The sequence below is a fragment of the Tigriopus californicus genome, chromosome 3, assembly GCF_007210705.1.
Source record: "Tigriopus californicus strain San Diego chromosome 3, Tcal_SD_v2.1, whole genome shotgun sequence".
Classification (NCBI taxonomy): Eukaryota; Metazoa; Arthropoda; class Copepoda; order Harpacticoida; family Harpacticidae; genus Tigriopus; species Tigriopus californicus.
Window position 1 is genome coordinate 9,538,847 of NC_081442.1, and position 17,800 is coordinate 9,556,646.

General features: G+C 41.8%; 3 protein-coding genes and 1 long non-coding RNA gene across 4 annotated transcripts; 2 read left to right on the forward strand and 2 right to left on the reverse strand.

Annotated features, from left to right (window-relative positions):
• Positions 1–1,075: 1,075 nt before the first annotated feature.
• On the reverse strand, positions 1,076–3,435 carry LOC131877399 (prothymosin alpha-B-like). Its single transcript, XM_059223049.1, has 3 exons — positions 3,247–3,435; positions 1,822–2,005; positions 1,076–1,746 (listed from the first exon to the last, which is right to left on the reverse strand). The coding sequence occupies exons 1-3, from the start codon at positions 3,328–3,330 to the stop codon at positions 1,706–1,708; spliced, it is 309 nt and encodes a 102-aa protein (XP_059079032.1). The 5' UTR covers positions 3,331–3,435; the 3' UTR covers positions 1,076–1,705.
• A 186-nt stretch (positions 3,436–3,621) lies between these two features.
• LOC131877400 (large ribosomal subunit protein eL42-like) lies at positions 3,622–5,227 on the forward strand. The gene is made up of 3 exons (XM_059223050.1): positions 3,622–3,738; positions 4,005–4,184; positions 4,895–5,227. Exons 1-3 carry the CDS (start codon positions 3,736–3,738, stop codon positions 5,030–5,032), a joined length of 321 nt encoding a protein of 106 aa, XP_059079033.1. The 5' UTR covers positions 3,622–3,735; the 3' UTR covers positions 5,033–5,227.
• A 1,896-nt stretch (positions 5,228–7,123) lies between these two features.
• Positions 7,124–14,105, forward strand: LOC131877402 (uncharacterized). The gene is made up of 2 exons (XR_009372881.1): positions 7,124–7,806; positions 13,363–14,105. It is a non-coding gene; the product is annotated as an uncharacterized LOC131877402 (long non-coding RNA).
• Positions 10,209–17,159, reverse strand: LOC131877396 (ATP synthase subunit b, mitochondrial-like). The gene is made up of 5 exons (XM_059223044.1): positions 17,000–17,159; positions 16,707–16,928; positions 15,106–15,316; positions 11,831–11,972; positions 10,209–10,597 (listed from the first exon to the last, which is right to left on the reverse strand). The coding sequence occupies exons 1-5, from the start codon at positions 17,025–17,027 to the stop codon at positions 10,424–10,426; spliced, it is 777 nt and encodes a 258-aa protein (XP_059079027.1). The 5' UTR covers positions 17,028–17,159; the 3' UTR covers positions 10,209–10,423.
• Positions 17,160–17,800: the final 641 nt, after the last annotated feature.

Sequence of the window (17,800 nt, forward strand, 5' to 3'; positions counted from 1 at the left end):
AAACCCATCAGATCTATCAGGAACGAAACTCACCAAACGTTTAGAACACATCGAGAGAAACTTGGTTGTGTTGGAGGACGTGTTGAAGAAGATTGAAGGCGACCTCTATGAAATGCATGAGGATTTACTATTCATGTCTCAGGAACAAGTCAACTCCAGATGTTGCATCATCCTTTGACCAATCCAGATTTGGATAAGATAAAATCGAAAAACATGTTCTTGTCCAGGTACATCTTGCACGTAGATACATTAAGAAGAATGGCAAAAATACATGGTTGCCGACAAAGCCTGGGCACCACTTACGTACCATGAGGCTTTTAATTTTTTTCGTTTGGAGGGCGTGCTGTGCGGTTCTTTTTTTCAAATTTGATTTTGTGGTCCATCTAGCTTATCATAACCAGACACGAATCTCGAATAATAGGTATGAGTGGTTTGAAAGGTTTTGCGACATTTAGGGAAATATGTGACTGCGCCTCAAACGGAAACCACATGAATCTTTCAGTTTTTAGTTCCATTTGCAGATCAAGCTCTTTTTGGAACAAATTTCGCAGCTAATGGGATAACTTTAATTGAAGCTAACGTCTCAGTCAGCGTCCCCCTAGATCCATTTCAATTATTCAGAACAGTAAGTTGTGTGCCTATAAGTGAAAAGTGCATTCAATGCAAGTTTTCATAATTCAACGTTTCATGAAGTTCGCGTTGATCAAGGGCAAATGAAGCTGTCATTTGCAGCCCTCATTAGGTGGTAATTGATCAAGAACAAAACTAATCTACTACTCAATTGTTTCTAGTACACAAAAACGGCTGGTGGCGTTTTAACATTATTTAATAATTACAAAGAACGAGATCTATTATAATGAGGGCAAACTTATCGTGATTATCATTGGTGAGTGGTGGTCTCAATCGAGCAGTACACAAAAAAGTCTAACAGATGGTTTTTTTGGCCTTGCATTAGTCTTCGTCATCATCATAGTTTGGCCGTTTTTCAAGGTCCTCTTAATCTTGGCGAGGAACTTCTTTTCTTGATGAAAGTCTGGTCGGTGAGGATGGTTAAAAAGAAGTCGACGCGAGAATCTTGGCATTTTTCGGTTTTTTGTTCTATTTTTTTTTATGTTTTCAATACACAGAATACTGAAAAATTATGACATAAAAAGGAGAATTGAGAGGATGATGATAATATTGATGTTCATTTCGAGGAGGGGGATATCTTGGGTTTCTAAATCTGCGAGAGAAGCCCATTGAGCCATTCATTCGCCTCATCATCTCATGTTGCCATGTGTGGGTAGCGGAGGTTAAATATGTCTGAGAGAATGGGAAAGATGCGCATTTTCTTCCCCAAATAGTGAGAGAGAGGTCAAAAGGAACAGATGGTATCTTGGGTTGAATGCGGACTGCCCGCACCGACCAGTCACGGGCAGACATCGAGATCCTTAATTCGAGTGTGGGTACAAGTGATAGTTGGTTCCTGGGATTGATTGGCGGGGGGATAGATTGACACGGGTATTGATGGATGTATGTTTGTGGTGGTTCTTGTTGTTGGGGTCAGAAAATGTTATGGTTGTTTGCTAGAGAAAGTGTTTTATTAACAATTCGTCATTGTTTGGCGGTTGATGCGAAGGTTGGCTTTGGATGGGGACCCACGGCACCCGCCAACAAGGTTTTTGTACGTCTCTTCTTGGATGGACATTTCCGAGATTATTGATATTTAATCGTCCTCCTCTTCCTCTTCACCCTCACCGTCGTCATCTAAATGAAGAGTAACCCACATGAATTATGAATACATTTCATTACATTGATAGCTCTAAAGTTGTCCACACATACCTTCTCCCTCTTCACCCTCGCCCTCCTCGTCCACATCCTCTTCGCCCTCTTCTTCGTCCCCTAGGCCCTCCTCGTCCTCTTCGTCGAGGTCCTCCTCCTCCTCGCCATTCTCCTCATCATCACCATTCTCTTCCTTGTCGGCGCCATTCTTTTTCAGCTTCTTGGAAGCATCATCAGCCTCAGCCTAAAAAAAACACGAGGAATACGTCCTTCAATACCTGACAACAATTTGCTTTCCGTAAAACAGAGTTTAACAACTGTCTTTCAACGAAAGCTTACAATTGAGGAAAAAGACAAGTGCGGTATTCTACTAATGAAATAGTTGTCCCCCCAATCATTCCTTTGATTGAAGACTTCACAATAAGCCCGCTTGAAAATATCATTTAGCAAAATAATCCGACGTTTTTACTTCGGATATGTATTTTGGGACATCATAAAGCGCGTTTTCAATTTGAGTTCATCGTTAACAACCCTGAACTGATCAATGTGTGCTATCGATCCAAGTGGTATGACAGCTTTAGTACAGGAAAGACGAATCCCAATGCCATATTCGACCGCGACAACGCGGTCGTTGGCGTCACGTGCTTGAGAGCCCGAACACTCTACTACCCAGTGGCTTTTCCTCCTAGTCGATCGACTACTATTCGCCTTTTCTCTCCCTGCACTATTCGTCTCGTTCGAAAAGAAACCAGAGCGTGAGGGCATACATCGACAGAAATGGAGCGAGAGAAAGAGAGAAGCGGAAAGAGAGTCCCTTCCTTCACCCAATCCCCCCCAAGCCAAACCGACAACGCTTGTTGGTGCCCCCAGCGTCTAACAGCTTCTTTCAATGGCTCTCTTTGGATCTCTCCTTCATTGGAGCGCAAAATGCGCAAAGCGTCGCTCAGCTGGCGCACACAATATCAACATCCCGCCAATCAGCGCGCTTCATTCCGAAGATGCCGGTAACTTTGTCCGCACAGGAACGACTCATCCCTTTAGCCAGAAGAAAGCATTTCTTGCTACACGCAATCAACTGGCCAAACTGATAGCCCTGAGCCAGAAAATCAATCCGGAACACGGGCGTCATGGCACAAAAATGACGCCAATAATTCAGCCTATGATATACATCTTAGAAACTTGATAATTCTAAACCAAGTCAAACTTAAAGTTTTCCAGCCCGTTCGGCCTCCTTGGGCTGACAATTAGTCAGCCTGCCTGCAACTCCACTTATGTTCATTTACACATTAAAAATAATGCAATCCCTCTGTATGTACTATCCCAATCTGGTATCATGGACCATAATCACGAGGTTAAACTCGTGGCCCGCCCATCCAAAAGCATTCCAATTCGAATAAAAGCAATTTGTCTACATGTCAACAGCGTTTTCAGAACACGCCGTGCCGAAGCGGTTTAACACAGGTCGGGAACGGGTGTGATACTCACGTCAGCGGCGCGCTTGGTGCCCTTGAGCTCCTCGGCGGTCTTCTCCTCGGTGGCGACGTCCTTCTTGGCTTCGGTTTCAGACATGTTGGCCTTGATTGAAGGTTTTCTTTCCAATTCGAGAGCACACACTACGAGGAACAACTTCGCTGAAGTGATCAGATTCGACTTGAGCGCCAAATACAAGCTCAAATCTGATTGGCGCTCAGCCCGAGGAGAGAATAATCTCATTGGTCCTTATATTCATGGACCTATTGTGGGCTAAACAATATTCTAAACACTTTATCAGTATTTTTATTGTATCAAGCATGCTTCAAACTTGCAATAATAATGATGACAATTTCAATCAAAAGGACTTTGTTTGGACCAGCGGGGGGTTCGAGAGCTTGGGCTCGAGGTTGGGTGAGACGGACAGGTTGCGTGGCAGGTTCCGTTCATAATCAACTGTTGTGTGCCCTTCCTTTTCCGGCCGTGTATGGAAAGACAACAAAGATGGTGAGTGAGCTCCTTGATTTTTAATCCTTGAATATGGCATCCATCAAAGCGTTGAGTACGTGGGTTCGGCACTTCTCTTGGAGCCCACGATAATTGACCTTTGATACAGCCAATCAGCCCGGATTTCCATGTCCGTGTAATCGTTAAATCCATCGGTTCATTTGGACTTCCAGATTCGGGCACAACTCATTAAATAGTTTCTGGCTAGATTTTGAGGTGGATGTTTTGATTCAACTGTTGATGGGCGGGTTTGTGTTTCTTTATAGGTGAATATTCCTAAGGCCCGCCGGACGTACTGCCCGTACAATGAGTGCCGGAACCATCAGAAGTTCAAGGTGACTCAGTATAAGAAGTCCCAAGAGTCCAAGTTCGCTCAAGGTCGTCGTCGTTACGATCGAAAGCAACAGGGTTTCGGTGGACAGTCCAAGCCCATTCTCCGGAAGAAGGTAAGAAGGACGGCTTGAATGAATTCAATTAACGTGTGTTCCTCAAGATTTTCGTGACCCGTTTGATTAAGAGATGTCAGCGTGGCTAGTTGATAATAGATTGTCATTGGCCGGATGGATCAGACAGATGACTAGTCCAAAATGTTCCGATCTCTTCGTTGTTGAATACCATTGAATCTGACTTGACTTTTTCGAGCTCATGGCGGGAAGGTAAAATGAAACCTTGATGGAGGCTTCAGAAAGTCCAACCGTTCTAAGGGGTTGTGAAATTTTTACCTTGGATAGCATTAGATTAGTTTCACCAAACGAATGTCAACAATTTTGTCTTTGCAGTACCCGGTTGTTTGCGTCTAGTTTTCTCAGTACAAGTCCTTCGGCGGTAGATGAGCCTTAATTTTTAACAGACGAAACCGACAGTTCGGCAATAACCCCAAAAGCGGAGGACGCTCATGATAGGAAGTTAGATGTAATCTTAGTAATATTATAGCTTAGTATCTGCTTTTTTGGACAAGCATGTTCACACTGATCATGGCGAACCCTATGCATTGTTTGGGTAATACGTATTACGCCTCACCAAGAGCTATCGATATATATAGATGGAGACACATTTCAATTGAAAATTTCTAAACCTGAGCCAAGAGATTTCCGTACTTTCAATCGAAGAGTTCATCAAAGACATGTTTCTCACGCACACTACTTATGTATTTTAGGCAAAGACCACCAAGAAGATTGTGCTCCGTCTCGAGTGTCAAAAGTGCAAGAAGAGGATCCAGGTTCCCTTGAAGCGCACCAAGCATTTCGAGCTGGGAGGAGACAAGAAGCGTAAGGGACAGATGATCCAGTTCTAAACGCCTTGTTCGTCGACATCCATCATACCCTTCTTCTGTTCTCCATACCATCTTGTTTCTTACGGTCGTCATCGTCTTGGTTATGGGGTTCGGTTTGTCCACCCCGAGAAATCGAGGGTATCATCTCCAACCCCGGACGATGGAGAGCAACCATTTCAAGTTGAATGTGCGCTTGTAATAAACCTCGAACCTCTATATGAAGGCTGGGTCATTCCTTAGACGTTGACATCGTGCCCGTTTTCAAGGACGAACCAATTGAACGGTGAATGCGATGAATAGATTCGTCGACTAAGCACAAATGTGGAAATCTCGCTATTCTTGTCTGTGCAGTACTCAGGCTTCAGAGAGAAAGAGTGACAAGGCATGTTGACACAAAACCTGTATCGGTTAAGATGCTCGAGTTATGCATTTAAGGGCAATGCCACATAATTCTTCATTCATAGCGGAACCCACTTATTTCGTCTCCGCTTAAAACGTGAATTCGCTTATATCGTCGTTTTTTTAAGTCCCGATTCATTCTTGGTTTTTATATGAATTGACTCCGCCTGTATTGTCGCCTCACTCCGGAAATAACGAGGGCTCGGAAAAAAACTGTTTTTGGAGGGCAAAATAATCACTGGAACCCTGTTTGAAAACACGAAATGATTTATTTTCTAAGGAAAATCATTTCTTAAGCGCAAAGATATCAGCCTGTTCAAAAGCAAAAAGCCAACATTATAACTAGTATTGCAAAAGTATAAAGCAACTACCAAAGGTTTCAATATATTACATTGTTTAAAAAACGTTGTCTCCTAACTGGACTCCCAAATTAAAAACCATGCAAGTTTCTGGATCAAATTTGGTTCCTCTGGGTGCTTTATTTTAGCTATCTCTCAGGGTGAATAGACATGGGCTAAAATGCAAATATTTTTGTTTGCTTTTGCGCGTAAAGTATTGAAGTTCTATTTGCATTTTTAGGAAATGCGTGAGCTTTTGCCACAGAGGCAAGCAGTAAAAATGTGAGAATTAGAGAACTACTATTCGGACATCTAGGCAAGTGCCGATGCCAGCATACAAACTTGCCTGCCAATACGGCCCTTATTTGCAACGTCCCAAGGCCCAAATAAACGGGGAGAGGCACGGTAGATTGCTAAATATACTGCTCTTGGCTTGAACGCATTTTCTATTTCGGACATTATGTGATTCGGGGCACTAATTATAAATAAGATGTTGATAGAATTAGCCAAAAACAAACCCAACAGCATTATAATGCAATAAAAAGGAATTGGCCCAATCGTCACTCTTTTTGGTAGAGGCTGAATGGCAAAGCGTCCTCTGAAGTGCAGAACGTAAAACATATTTCGTGCAGCGTAAGGGGGCTATGCCAGTGATGCAAAATTGGCGTTTCAAACTGGTTTTAACGAAGCTGACCTTTCCTCAAGTAGCAATGTGAAAGAAGGGTCAGGTTCTTGAAAACGTGCTTGAAGCCCCAAACTTGCATCGCTGACACTGGTACCAGCAAACAAGCGAACCTGCCAGAGCTTGCCTAAACGTCCCCATATTGCAACAATCCAAGAAGATGGGGAAAATGCAGTATTTAAAGGAGGTGCAAAAGGTATTGTTTACAATACATCTTTAAAAGTATCCATGAGCTTTTTCCTCAACCAGATTCAAAATCAGAATGGCAAGGTTTGTAAACAGTGCAGTGTAATGTTGACAGTTTTAGACAACTCAGGAACCTTCATATCCCAAGAAATTGACGCTGCAATGTCATTGATTAGGAGAGGCTCACTCAAATGGAAGCAAAAAAACTGGGGTGAAGGCATTGGAAAAAAAAGATTCCGACAGTAGTAGAGCAAATCACGTATTCTATTGATTGCCCTTGTACTTCATATATAGATTGATCAAAGGCGCTGCGATCGCTTGTTTTCGTCTCAGCTGTCGCTGGTGGGCAAAATGTTTCATACGTGGTCAAACTACTTAGGACAACTATGGGACAAATTTGAATCGTTGACGCCTCGTCCAAATTCAGAGTAGAAACCCCTAATACGACTCCTTGTCAAGCAATTACTCTCGTCCAGCATGCTTCATAAAACGGGTTTGAGTAAGTTGTCCGACCACATTTTTAAGAACGAAATTTTGGAGGGGTTCAAATGGGGCTCAAGTTAAAGTTTTCATCCATGTGGTGGAAACACCACTGAAAGACAAGGAACAAGCCAGGGTTCAGGCTGACCTCCAGAGGTGTCGTAATGACCTTGATTACTTAAAGGTGCAATCATGTCGCCCACATTCAAGCACATTGTTGGGAGATTGAAACGAAATTCCAAATGCCTCATCATTGCGTTGCAATTTCGGATACATTTTGCTACACTTTCGACATGTGTTGCTAAACAAGGGCAATCATTAGAGTACGTGATTTGCTCTACTAATGTCCGAATCTTTTTTTGACATGTTACGTGTATTATGCCCCAAAAAGCATGTTTTTATTATTCTACCGCTCTTTCTACCTGTATATTTGTAAGATTAATAAGAAATTAAGATTAAAGAGGAATAACAAACGTTTCATGATAATAATTCGACTTGCCTGAAGCGAGATTTAACGAAATATCTTTGTCCCATTTCCACCAGCGTCAGCTGATCTGAAAACATGCTCATGCGGTACAGCTCCTGTTGAACCTAAGCATTCTAGTTATGGTTTTCTATGGTGTTGACACACACTGCTCTTGGTCGTTAGTTACAACTAGGGACCCTGGAGTTACAACTACCAAGGACGACGTTATCACCGTACATAGACGGTAGGGCGGGGAAACTTAACTTTTATCCAGACGAACAGAATGCATTTTCCTTCACACAAGTTGGGCTTTAGTTAATTCTGAAAGCGTTCGCCAATTTTGACCTCAATCGAACGTCTGCGTCAAAAGCAATGAGGTCCTGAAGCTCACTACGACGTGGGCAGAGAATGACTTGCTTAGCACCACCTTGGTAAGATCTTACCAACGTGGTGCAAGCTCATTCAATTTGCGCCCTCCCTGGTCCGAGTTTTAAATGCTTATAACTTTTCACAAAGACGTTCGATTGAGATCAAAACTGACCTTTGCCTTCTGAGGCTATAATTGAGTCAACTCATGTAAAGAGAAATGCACTTGAAGCTAATAACAATGAAAACATTTTGAATGCTATTTGGATGTTGAGAGTTGACCAGAAGATGTCCTTAAAAATGAAAAATCGATAGGTATTCAATGCAGGCTCCCTTCAAGTATTCGTATGGAATATACAGGGCTTGTCAAGTAAACACGTTAATGAATAACTGACGTTATTCCATGGAGTAATATCAATGACAACATGCCCAGCCAAACTGCACTGTCGTCCGTGCATTGCATTTTGACATTTATCTCATTTTACTTGCTTGCCTAAGCATACAGCATTGTGATATTGAGCCAATTTGATTGTGCATTCACCAAATTACACCAAACATGTTCATTTTGTCGGGTTTTGTAACACAGTTCACTCAAAATCACTCGATTATTGAAAATTCAATGGGCGGATTGTGAGAGTTGACTGTGATGTTCGTCTTAGTTCTCTCTCCCCAAAATCAGGGTACTGGAACCGATTTTTCCTTGAATTTCTTTCACTGGACATGCCCTATAGGTGTTAATTTCTTGGCCAAAATTTCCTTATCAACCATACAGGGTGGCTCCAAGCACTAGGTACACTCTGCAACTCAAAATGAACATCTTACTAGTGGATAGAGATTTTGATTATGGGGAATGGCATTAAACAAAAAGTTGTTCTCTTCCACCTTATTTAGAAATTGTTAAATATGGCCCCCCCTCTCATTTTAACTATTTGAGTCCCTGCCATGGGAAAGATGCTATTGGTCTTGATAACGTAGTTCGATGACAACTTAGTCATGGCTCTTTCAATTGGAGACAACAATGTCTCAACCAAGTTGTGGGGCTTGGAGTTGACTTGAGCTTTGCCCAGGTGAAAAAGATCATTACTAGACTTCAGTCCGTCTAGTTTAGCAAAAATGCTTTTGATCTGAAACCCTAGTTCTTCAACATGTTCGCTGAGACAATCTGTAATTGGACAATAATGTTTTTATAGATGCTAGTGCTCTTGAGAATATATTGATGGCATTGGAACCGTGCCCAAAAATGGCATTGGCTGAATGATTGGTTTAATAACAAATCATATTTGAGCTTTTGGGAGTCCGCCCAATACTTTTCTCATCTTGCTTATCCTGGAATTGTCAATGAAGAGCTTCTCAGGCAAAAAAAGAAAGAATCACGTTCCTTGGTCAGGAGTGGGACGCTTGAAGACAATGATAATCATCTTTAATTGCTCCAGCATCATTTCCATAGAAGACTTGATGATCAAAAGTGTTTTCGATACAACCCTGGACCTCAATGATAGGTTTTGAACGTAATTTGAAATTTCCTAGCCGCTAACAATCTGGCCCCCTTTAGCCTCGCAAGAAATCTTCAAAGATTCGTTTTTACTTGGCCTCTGTGCTTTTTATGTCACAGTGGTAGTTTGGTACAATGTTTACAACTGAGTTATGCCTTGGTTTTGGGCCTCTAGTTTCTAGGAAATACTTCTTCAAGATGTAAACGAGTAATATGGAGGTGTTCAGGACGCGTGTATTGGAGGATCGGGACCTTCCGGCAAAGAGCAATTTTGGGATGCTTTTCCATTTGCGTTCCAAATCATTAGCTCTTTAACTTATTGGTAGATTTAAACAAATTTCTTGTTTGCCATAAGTATTTCGTGAGCCAAGTTTGAACGAATTTGGAGCATTATTGGTAAACATGCTTTTTGAAAACCATCGTGTGAGCATTGTTTGGAGCCACCCTGTATATCCAAGGGCTAGTCAGATCGGCCAACTCTAATTGGTCGGTAGATCAGATATTATATCAATTGAAAGCTAAATGAAATAAATTTTATATCTCTTTCATCTTGAACTGCTGGGAATCTCATTTCCGGTAGCCGAAAGAAAATCCGCAAAAAAAGGAAGTTCGAGGGTAAAACCAATGAAAGGAAGCATGATTATTTACTCTGAGAGCGCGCCGGTCTCACAAGGGCCCATTCAATAATCAATAAACAACCCTCAAGAAATCTAACATTAATCAGGGCCATTTGTCAGTTGGATCAGACCATCGTACAGATTAGAAAATCATCAGAAGAGCATCAGAGGTTAAGTAAAATTTTCTATTTATTTCAAGTTGCATATAAGAATCTACGTTCGGCAAATCAAAACGCTTAAGGAGGAATAGTTTATTTGTTCAAGGTTCTTTTTTTCTGTTACAAAAAAAAAATACCACAAAGCCATGGTTCAGGGTGGATGTTGTACAGGCCTTTGCTTTTAGTTATCGATATTCATCATCTCAGCGGGTGGTTGGTCAAAGATCTTTACTTGGCAGCCAAGGCCTTGAGATCAGCCACACATTGCTTAAGGGCTTCATCCTCTTGCTTAGAGGTGATCGAGGTCTTGACCGAGTTGATGATCCAGTTGGTCATGTGCTTCTGTTCCACTCGACGGAGAACGTTCACGCGTTCCATTTGGAAGTCCAAGCGGCGTTTCACCTGTGAATCATAACGAGATGGTTCAGACCTTCTGCTGTTCGTCCAATCACCCCTCCCTAGCATGTCAGAGGGCAGTATAATTTCAAACAGGCTTTCATTGGTAATTGTGGGGTGATTTAGAAAGTAGCTTTAAAAGACTTGCGGTGCCGTCCGGGTTTTGGCATAGAGGAGGATCCCAAGAAGCCCCTCTTAAAATTGGGCTTTAAAAATGGACGCGATTTTTTTTTCTCTATTCGGAAGCTCTAGTACAAGCAAAAGGAAAAGTGCCTGTCAGCTTCAGTGACGCGAATTTGGCACTTCAAACGGTTTAACTTTTGAACGGTTGAAGGGCCAATCTTACATCACTATTCATTGGTCTCTTATGCTTTTTTACATATTCTAATAAATTACCACTATATCCCGCACTGACAACATCAAAGAGGGGCAAAATTCGACAATGAATAATTTTGATCTGATTTTTGATTTGATACTTCGGATCATTGGACCCTACGTAGTTGATTCAAGTTGACTAAAATCTGGCTTTCAGCTCATAGTAATGGTGATAATGGGATTTTGGAGTCTCACTGCTATCCTGTTTAGTCACAAAATGCGGTCAAAAAATGTGCCAAACTTTGGTCAAAACACAAATGGCCACAAGGCCAATTATGATTGACACAGAGCTTACAATTGGCTAGGTTTTGGAGGATTGCACAATATTGAATCCTTTAGTAAGTGACCCTTTGTAACAATCAGGATGCAAGAGATACTAGTGTACTGCACACAAACGTGGACAATATCTGTTTTGCAGATATTCTGTTTCGTTTTTCAAAGTTTTCCTAGTCCAAATGTGAGTTTCACCTCTCTAGGGATCTCGACGCTATGTCAATTAAGTCGAGGAATTGGAAAATGAGGGGAGGGAGGCCTGTCAGTTCCAATTTCTTTCCAATTTGAAACTTCAACCGCCATTCTCTGAAAACCCAAATAACAGGTGCTTCATGTGAAATTTAGGGTACGAAACAAAATGGAGCACTAGGCTATTTGGAATCATTACAACCCACTGGTTTTTTCTTATCTCACCTCATTTTTTGCCTAATGCACTGACCCATTTTTTCTTACATTTGGAAAGGCCATTCATAATAATGCCTCACGTCACCGTTTTTCTTGTCTGGAACTCAGCCCATTTTATGAGAGCCTCGTCAGATTTGATTAGCTTAGCTTCTCTCTGTGGGTGGCTCAGCTCCTTTGACTACTAACCTGTGAGTAGGCTTCAGCCAAGCGTTCTCGGTAAGCAGCCTCCAGTTGAAGGGCCACGTTATCCTTCTTGGCTTGGATCAGAGACTCGTAGGACGTGGCCATCCATTGGGCCTTCTCCTCTTCCGTAATAGAGGCTTGACATCTGGAACATACAGAGTGATTATTCATCCACCGAAATGAAATCTCAAGTCAACTGGGAGTAGAAATCATATATCCCTTGGCAATGGCCTGCCTACTTAGCGGGGAAGCCTTCAAAAAGATTGCTTGGTCAAATTCAACGACACAGTCTTCTTGTCGGGTCTTCAAAGGTATATATCCCAAGAGACGTTTGGAAACCGTGTTCCCTTATGGCTTTTAGTCCCAAATTACATTCAGACTACTCACAATACTATTTGATGAATTTGAAAAGGTTATAACATGGGAGTTTGACTGAAGGAGGATAATCGTGCTGAACAAATATGCTTCACAACGAATCATGGTTACGAAAGTAATGAAATCATATCACTTCATCGACTAAATTTGGAATCCGCAAGTATCTATTCAAATATGGTGGATACGACTAAATTCAAGGCACAAATACTTGTATTTGTCTTCGACCATGTTGCGAATCAAGTCAGACATAAATCATTTATTAACCCTCGGTTTTAATTGGTACTCAAATACGAATCGCCCAATTTCAAGGAATATGAAATAAGCGCTTATTTGCCTATAAAGAAAAAAAACATTTCGCATAATTGCCAACATAACCAATAAAAAGGGTCTGAATGTCCAGTTTTTTGAAACATCATGGCACAGTTCTGCTCGTTTTGGGAACCTTCGTTTGTTTCAAAGTGGATCGATATATATTAAATATATGTCATGGAGATTCGATATGTTGTAACATAGCGGAAATTCATTTCTACCATGCTCATATCTCTCGAATAGAAATAGGTAGCAGTTAAGCCTGTTATGGCAAGAATACGACAATGCAAAGACAGGGCAATTTCGCTCCACTCTGAAGATCCTGATTGGCCAAGAGCAAACTTCCATCTTCATCGTTTCGAGACTTTCTTGGACAATGTCAAGACGAATCGAGGGGTGCCGAAAAGTAATGAATTTTCATGGCACAATGTCCGCGTCCATCAATGGCAATCAATACCAAAAAGGAAGTCCATCTAAATTCTAAAGGTATCTCTTCACAAGTAATTTCTGTCTCCTTTATCTTGTACTAAGGTCCTGCTTTATGCTCATCCGAACAAGGATCATCACATAACATCACAGATCGAGAAAGAGGTTCACAATCGCGCGGAACTAATTAAGTCCCGTAGATTGAGTAGCCTCTAGTAATCACAATCTAATGGAAACAAAATCCTACTTCAAAATAAATCTCCTTCATATCACAATACAAATTTCAACAGGACAAGGTCAAGGACTTGATTACCATTGTAATACCCAATTGGCTTGGTTAAATTGTATTTGAAGTGTTCAAAACTCCGATCCCTCTTCAACGTCCTCAGTCACGAGAATCTCAATTTTTCTCTCCGTGGAGAAAGCTATCGCGACCGAGGACCAAAAGGAGCGGTATAAATCTGAACGCAATCCCGAGTTCGAGGTTCAGTCGCGTTCGAGAAACTGCACAAGAAGGAGCCGAGTTCTCCAGAGGATCCATCACTTTCAGCATGAGACACTGGGCTGTAATAGGCTTGACCGTGAGTTGTCTCGTTTTGTTGGGCTCGTCCAGATCGGTTGAGGCCATCCCTCTTTCCAAGTACCTGGACAACCTGGAACTGGACTACGACCGTGGCGAGAAACTGTTGTTGTCCATTCTGGCCTTGGAGCAGAACCTAAAGAGCGAAGCACAGGTCTTGGAGCACATTCTCTCCGAGATTGGACAAGGAATGCCACCGATGGCTTCCAAGGGTGACGAGATCCGGATGACCCGGAAGCGGGCGGAAATGATGGGGCACCACAACTAGAGGCCACGAACAGAACAGAATTTGAACCGCATCGAACAGCTCTTAGATCAGACAGAATGAAGAAGATCGGTGGATAAAGCCAGGAGAACCAATCTTCGGTACAAGAATTCCACCTCAGCTACTCTCTCGTGTTTGCCATCTTTTTATATCTTATATCCGTCTCCGTGTATGATGTAAAGTACATTTTGTCTCATGAACTCTGCAACAGTTTAAGGCCAATCTTTGGGTCTTGTTCAACAATCTTTACCCAGGAAAAGATGTTTCAGTCATTATCTTTAATGGAATAAAAACGCTCTTTCTTAACAAAACGAAAGCAAAAAGCCGGATGTATGTATGTGTGGGGTATGGCTATCGATACGATTTGAGTGGATAATGACAAATTGGTGAAGGATTCCGCAAACAGACACCTTCTGGGTACTCGACACCAATGATGAATGACTGGTTCATGGGTGATCACTCCAAATATGACCCTCTCTTCGAGAATGGATGGGATTTCGCTCAAAGCAAATTTCAGTCTTTTCCGAGGAAAATCGCTTTTTCCTTGTCCATGTTCTGGCTAGAAAATATTCCACTTCTCAGAAAAGCGGTTTTAGGTTTGATTTTTTTTCACCATGAACAAATGATGATCACTAAGTATGGCATGGAAGCCTGTCTGACCTTTATATTTACGAAACATTCTTTCGGGAGGGGGCGAGAACGTCACTATTCATTTCTATCATAAGTCAGTCAGTGGTTTCCAGCAGTCCCATCAACGAATACGCGAGCGTACCAGAATGAGCGATGGTTCCTATCCACCAATTTTGTCCCTCCATAACAAAAGTGATGAGGGCCGTATCTCATTAGTGTTGACGTCATGGATTTAGTCTTCAAGCCTTAGTAGGACCAGGTTATGGCGCTTATGAGACACTATGGTCTCGTAAAAATTGTCAGATTAGTTATTTGTACCATGAGAGTTTGTTTTTCATTAACGGGCATCTTGCTTGGATGGTTGGTTATTCATTCATTGACAAGTTGGCGTCAAGTTCCAAGAGGGTGGCGCTTAATTAAGGTTTCCTTCCCCCCATCTCTTCCTCTTTGTGTCATTAACCAGAAGAATGTCTTAAGCCGAAATGAACTCGAGGATGAACAAGATCATGATCCTCAAGGGAACAAGGAGCCACTCATTCAAGCCCAACACGATCAGATCCTAATGACCTCATTGAGAGTGAGACGTCTTCTTAAGAAGCTCACTCATCTATCTTTTCTTTAATCGAAAACTAACCACCAATGTTTGACCTTGTATAAATGTGACATACACCATACAAGCATCAGCTAGCCTACCTGTCAATCTCGTTTTGTCTGATGGACCTCAGTTGGTCCTCCTTAGCCTGGACCAGTCCATCCACATAAGTACCGACATCGGGACTCAGACGCTTGTACATGTACATCAACAAGCCAGCAAAGGCAATGCCCGAGTAGAACTCGTGTTCAAGCACGTAGATTTCCTTGGAGATCATATAAGTTCCCACGGAAGCCATGAACATATAGGGACCTATTATAGAAAAAGTAAAACAAGGTTAGGATTAAAGGCGACCCATCTCAGACTGACAAAACTAACAGATTTGAACCCTGGTAAGTGGGACGTCTAAATCTAATAGAGAGCGATTCTTGAAGTCAGAATTACGAGGTTTTTTTTACGAAAACATATTTAGCATGAATTATTTGAAGGTGACAGTGGGAGATGAACATTATCCTGTAATATTTCTGTTGAATTTCGAGATTCTTTCAATAATCTACTCTGAAACATACTCAAGTCGATAATGTTAGTTAGATCACACATGGAACTTGAGCTGATTTCACGTTTTCAATAATCTCATGTGCAACTACATGCGAGTAAACTGATCCAAATGCATTTCATTATTTCCACCACCAACAAGGCTTGTCCATGGATATCTAAAACCGATCAACAGTTAGGAAGTCCAATGGCTGGTCTCTTGGGAATGGATCGCAAATTGTTTTATCCATGGACGACGTTACCCTGGACATATTTGACGCCGCCAAATGTCTCCGAATAGTTTAACGGAAAATTCAGAAACCATTGAACTAAACCCCAAGACCAGAAATTGAAATATCTTAGTCACGTTATCCAAGTCAGGCCGATTCACTGGCCATAGACATTTGGAATTAAAGGGAGGAACATGGCAAGTTTTAGCCTATAACTAGAAGGGTTCTAGTTAACCCGGTTTTTTCTATGGTTCATGTTTTCAGCTGACCAAGTTTAGTTTAAGATGAACGGGTGATACAGCATGGACGAATAGAGAAATAAAATTACGAGTGAGATGTGTTCGTGTAAAGTGCCAAAATATTTTTGATGACAGTGGTTGCCAGAAGCATTCAAGCACTCCTTGAAAGTGAACCAAAGGTGTTTTAACCTCGACTGCAGAGCGAAAAAGAGCCAACTATTTCACAATCCTTGAATTCTAATGTCAATCATTTTGAATATGAACAATCTAATAAGAGAAAACTGGAGCATAATGGCTTTTTGAAAGGATGGAGGGTAAAATCCGATGCAAGGTAAGGCCTAAATCATCGTTTTACCCCGTTTCCTAATGAGATCAAAGCCTACCGAGGTATCCGACGACAATTGGAAAGACCTCCAGTTAGATTGCCACCTCCATGTATTATCTTATCATAGACCCAGTCGAGCAATCGGTGGTCCGACTCCCATTTTCTAGACATTAGTAAGTCCTAAGACTTAGTTCAGAGGTTCTCCATAGGAAAAACAAGCTGACTTTTTTTTTTCAAAAAGGTTGGAAAATAACTTCAAAGCTGCCAGAATTATGTCCTTTATTACTCTATGTCAGATCTCTAAGTCAGATCTCTATGTCAATGCAGTTGGCCCGTGCTTCTATCTCATTTTCAGTGTCAGAGTCCTTGCTTACCCGTGGCTCCGGTTTTGGCGTGGAAAGCCGTGAACCATTCCTCGGGCAGGAAGCCTAATCGCACGGGGGGCGCATCAATAGGCCGTTGGCGACGCGGGAAATTGACCAAATCCCGTTCAGGACTCTCTTGAATGATGACCGGAGCGTTGTTGGACAAGGGCTGAGCCGTGGACAAGGCCGCGGACGAGCGACCCCAAATAAAACTGCCCGAATTCCGGGAACCTGAAATCGAGAGCGTTAGTCGTATGCCCAAGGTCCTCGGAGGTCACGAGCTCGCAAGATCTGGATCTTACCGGCGGTGATGGCCAAACGAGAGAGCATTTTGCCAAGGATGGAGGAGTCCACTCAGTGATCGGTTCTCACGGCCACAACAATCAATGAACGAGTGAGAAATGGAAGCACAAGTCAGACAGACACTCATTCAACAAAGAGGGTGAACAATCACAAAGCGAGACAAGGGTCTAGGAAAATGCCACAAAAAATGGAAAAAAATGGATAGAGTATTAAGCACTAGAAAAAAGAATAAGAATTGACTCGTTTTATGGGGTATTTTAGTTATCAAAAGGTGCGAAAAGTTGAGGGAAAAGGGTGATGGAGGAAGCGGTCTGGAGCGAATATGGTCACGCTGTCTACAATTTTGCGATGGAGGACAAAATGGAGTCAAAGCGTAGGTAGTCAAGCAAAGGTTGGAAAAAATAAGTTTGACGAAGACAAGTTTTCTCACTTTTGAAAGAATGAAAGAGTGATAAAGTCGATTTCAAATCCATTCAATTGGCTGCTTGTTATAAAAAGTTAGCTCTATACGAGAATAGTGTTTCGTACCTCGTTTGATTCCCGACGCTTTAATAGGCGATAGTTTCTTAGGTGTATAACGCAACCTCTTTTTTGAGCCACCACTCTCAATTCAGGTTTGCTGATTACGAGCATTTTAGGGGAAGGTCTACCTTCAGTTTTGTCGATTTCGTCAGTTACCTGAAATAAGATATATATATAGGAAACAAAGTCAACTATTGTGATTTGATCAATTATAAAATCTGCGATTAAAAAAAAACGCTTTAATTGGGTACTAGATTCAAGTTTAAAAAAAAGACTTG

Bases quoted from the DNA above. Each gene is read 5' to 3' on its own strand.
- LOC131877399 (XM_059223049.1), bottom strand. From the start codon at position 3,330: ATGTCTGAAACCGAAGCCAAGAAGGACGTCGCCACCGAGGAGAAGACC. The intron at 2,006-3,246 runs GTGAGTATCACA...TGTTTTTTTTAG, and splicing joins GCACCAAGCGCGCCGCTGAC to GCTGAGGCTGATGATGCTTC. The intron at 1,747-1,821 runs GTATGTGTGGAC...CTCTTCATTTAG, and splicing joins CGAGGGTGAAGAGGGAGAAG to ATGACGACGGTGAGGGTGAA.
- LOC131877400 (XM_059223050.1), top strand. The intron at 4,185-4,894 runs GTAAGAAGGACG...TATGTATTTTAG, and splicing joins AGCCCATTCTCCGGAAGAAG to GCAAAGACCACCAAGAAGAT.
- LOC131877396 (XM_059223044.1), bottom strand. From the start codon at position 17,027: ATGCTCTCTCGTTTGGCCATCACCGCCG. The intron at 15,317-16,706 runs GTAAGCAAGGAC...TTTCTATAATAG, and splicing joins CGCCAAAACCGGAGCCACGG to GTCCCTATATGTTCATGGCT. The intron at 11,973-15,105 runs GTAGGCTAGCTG...TGTATGTTCCAG, and splicing joins AGACAAAACGAGATTGACAG to ATGTCAAGCCTCTATTACGG.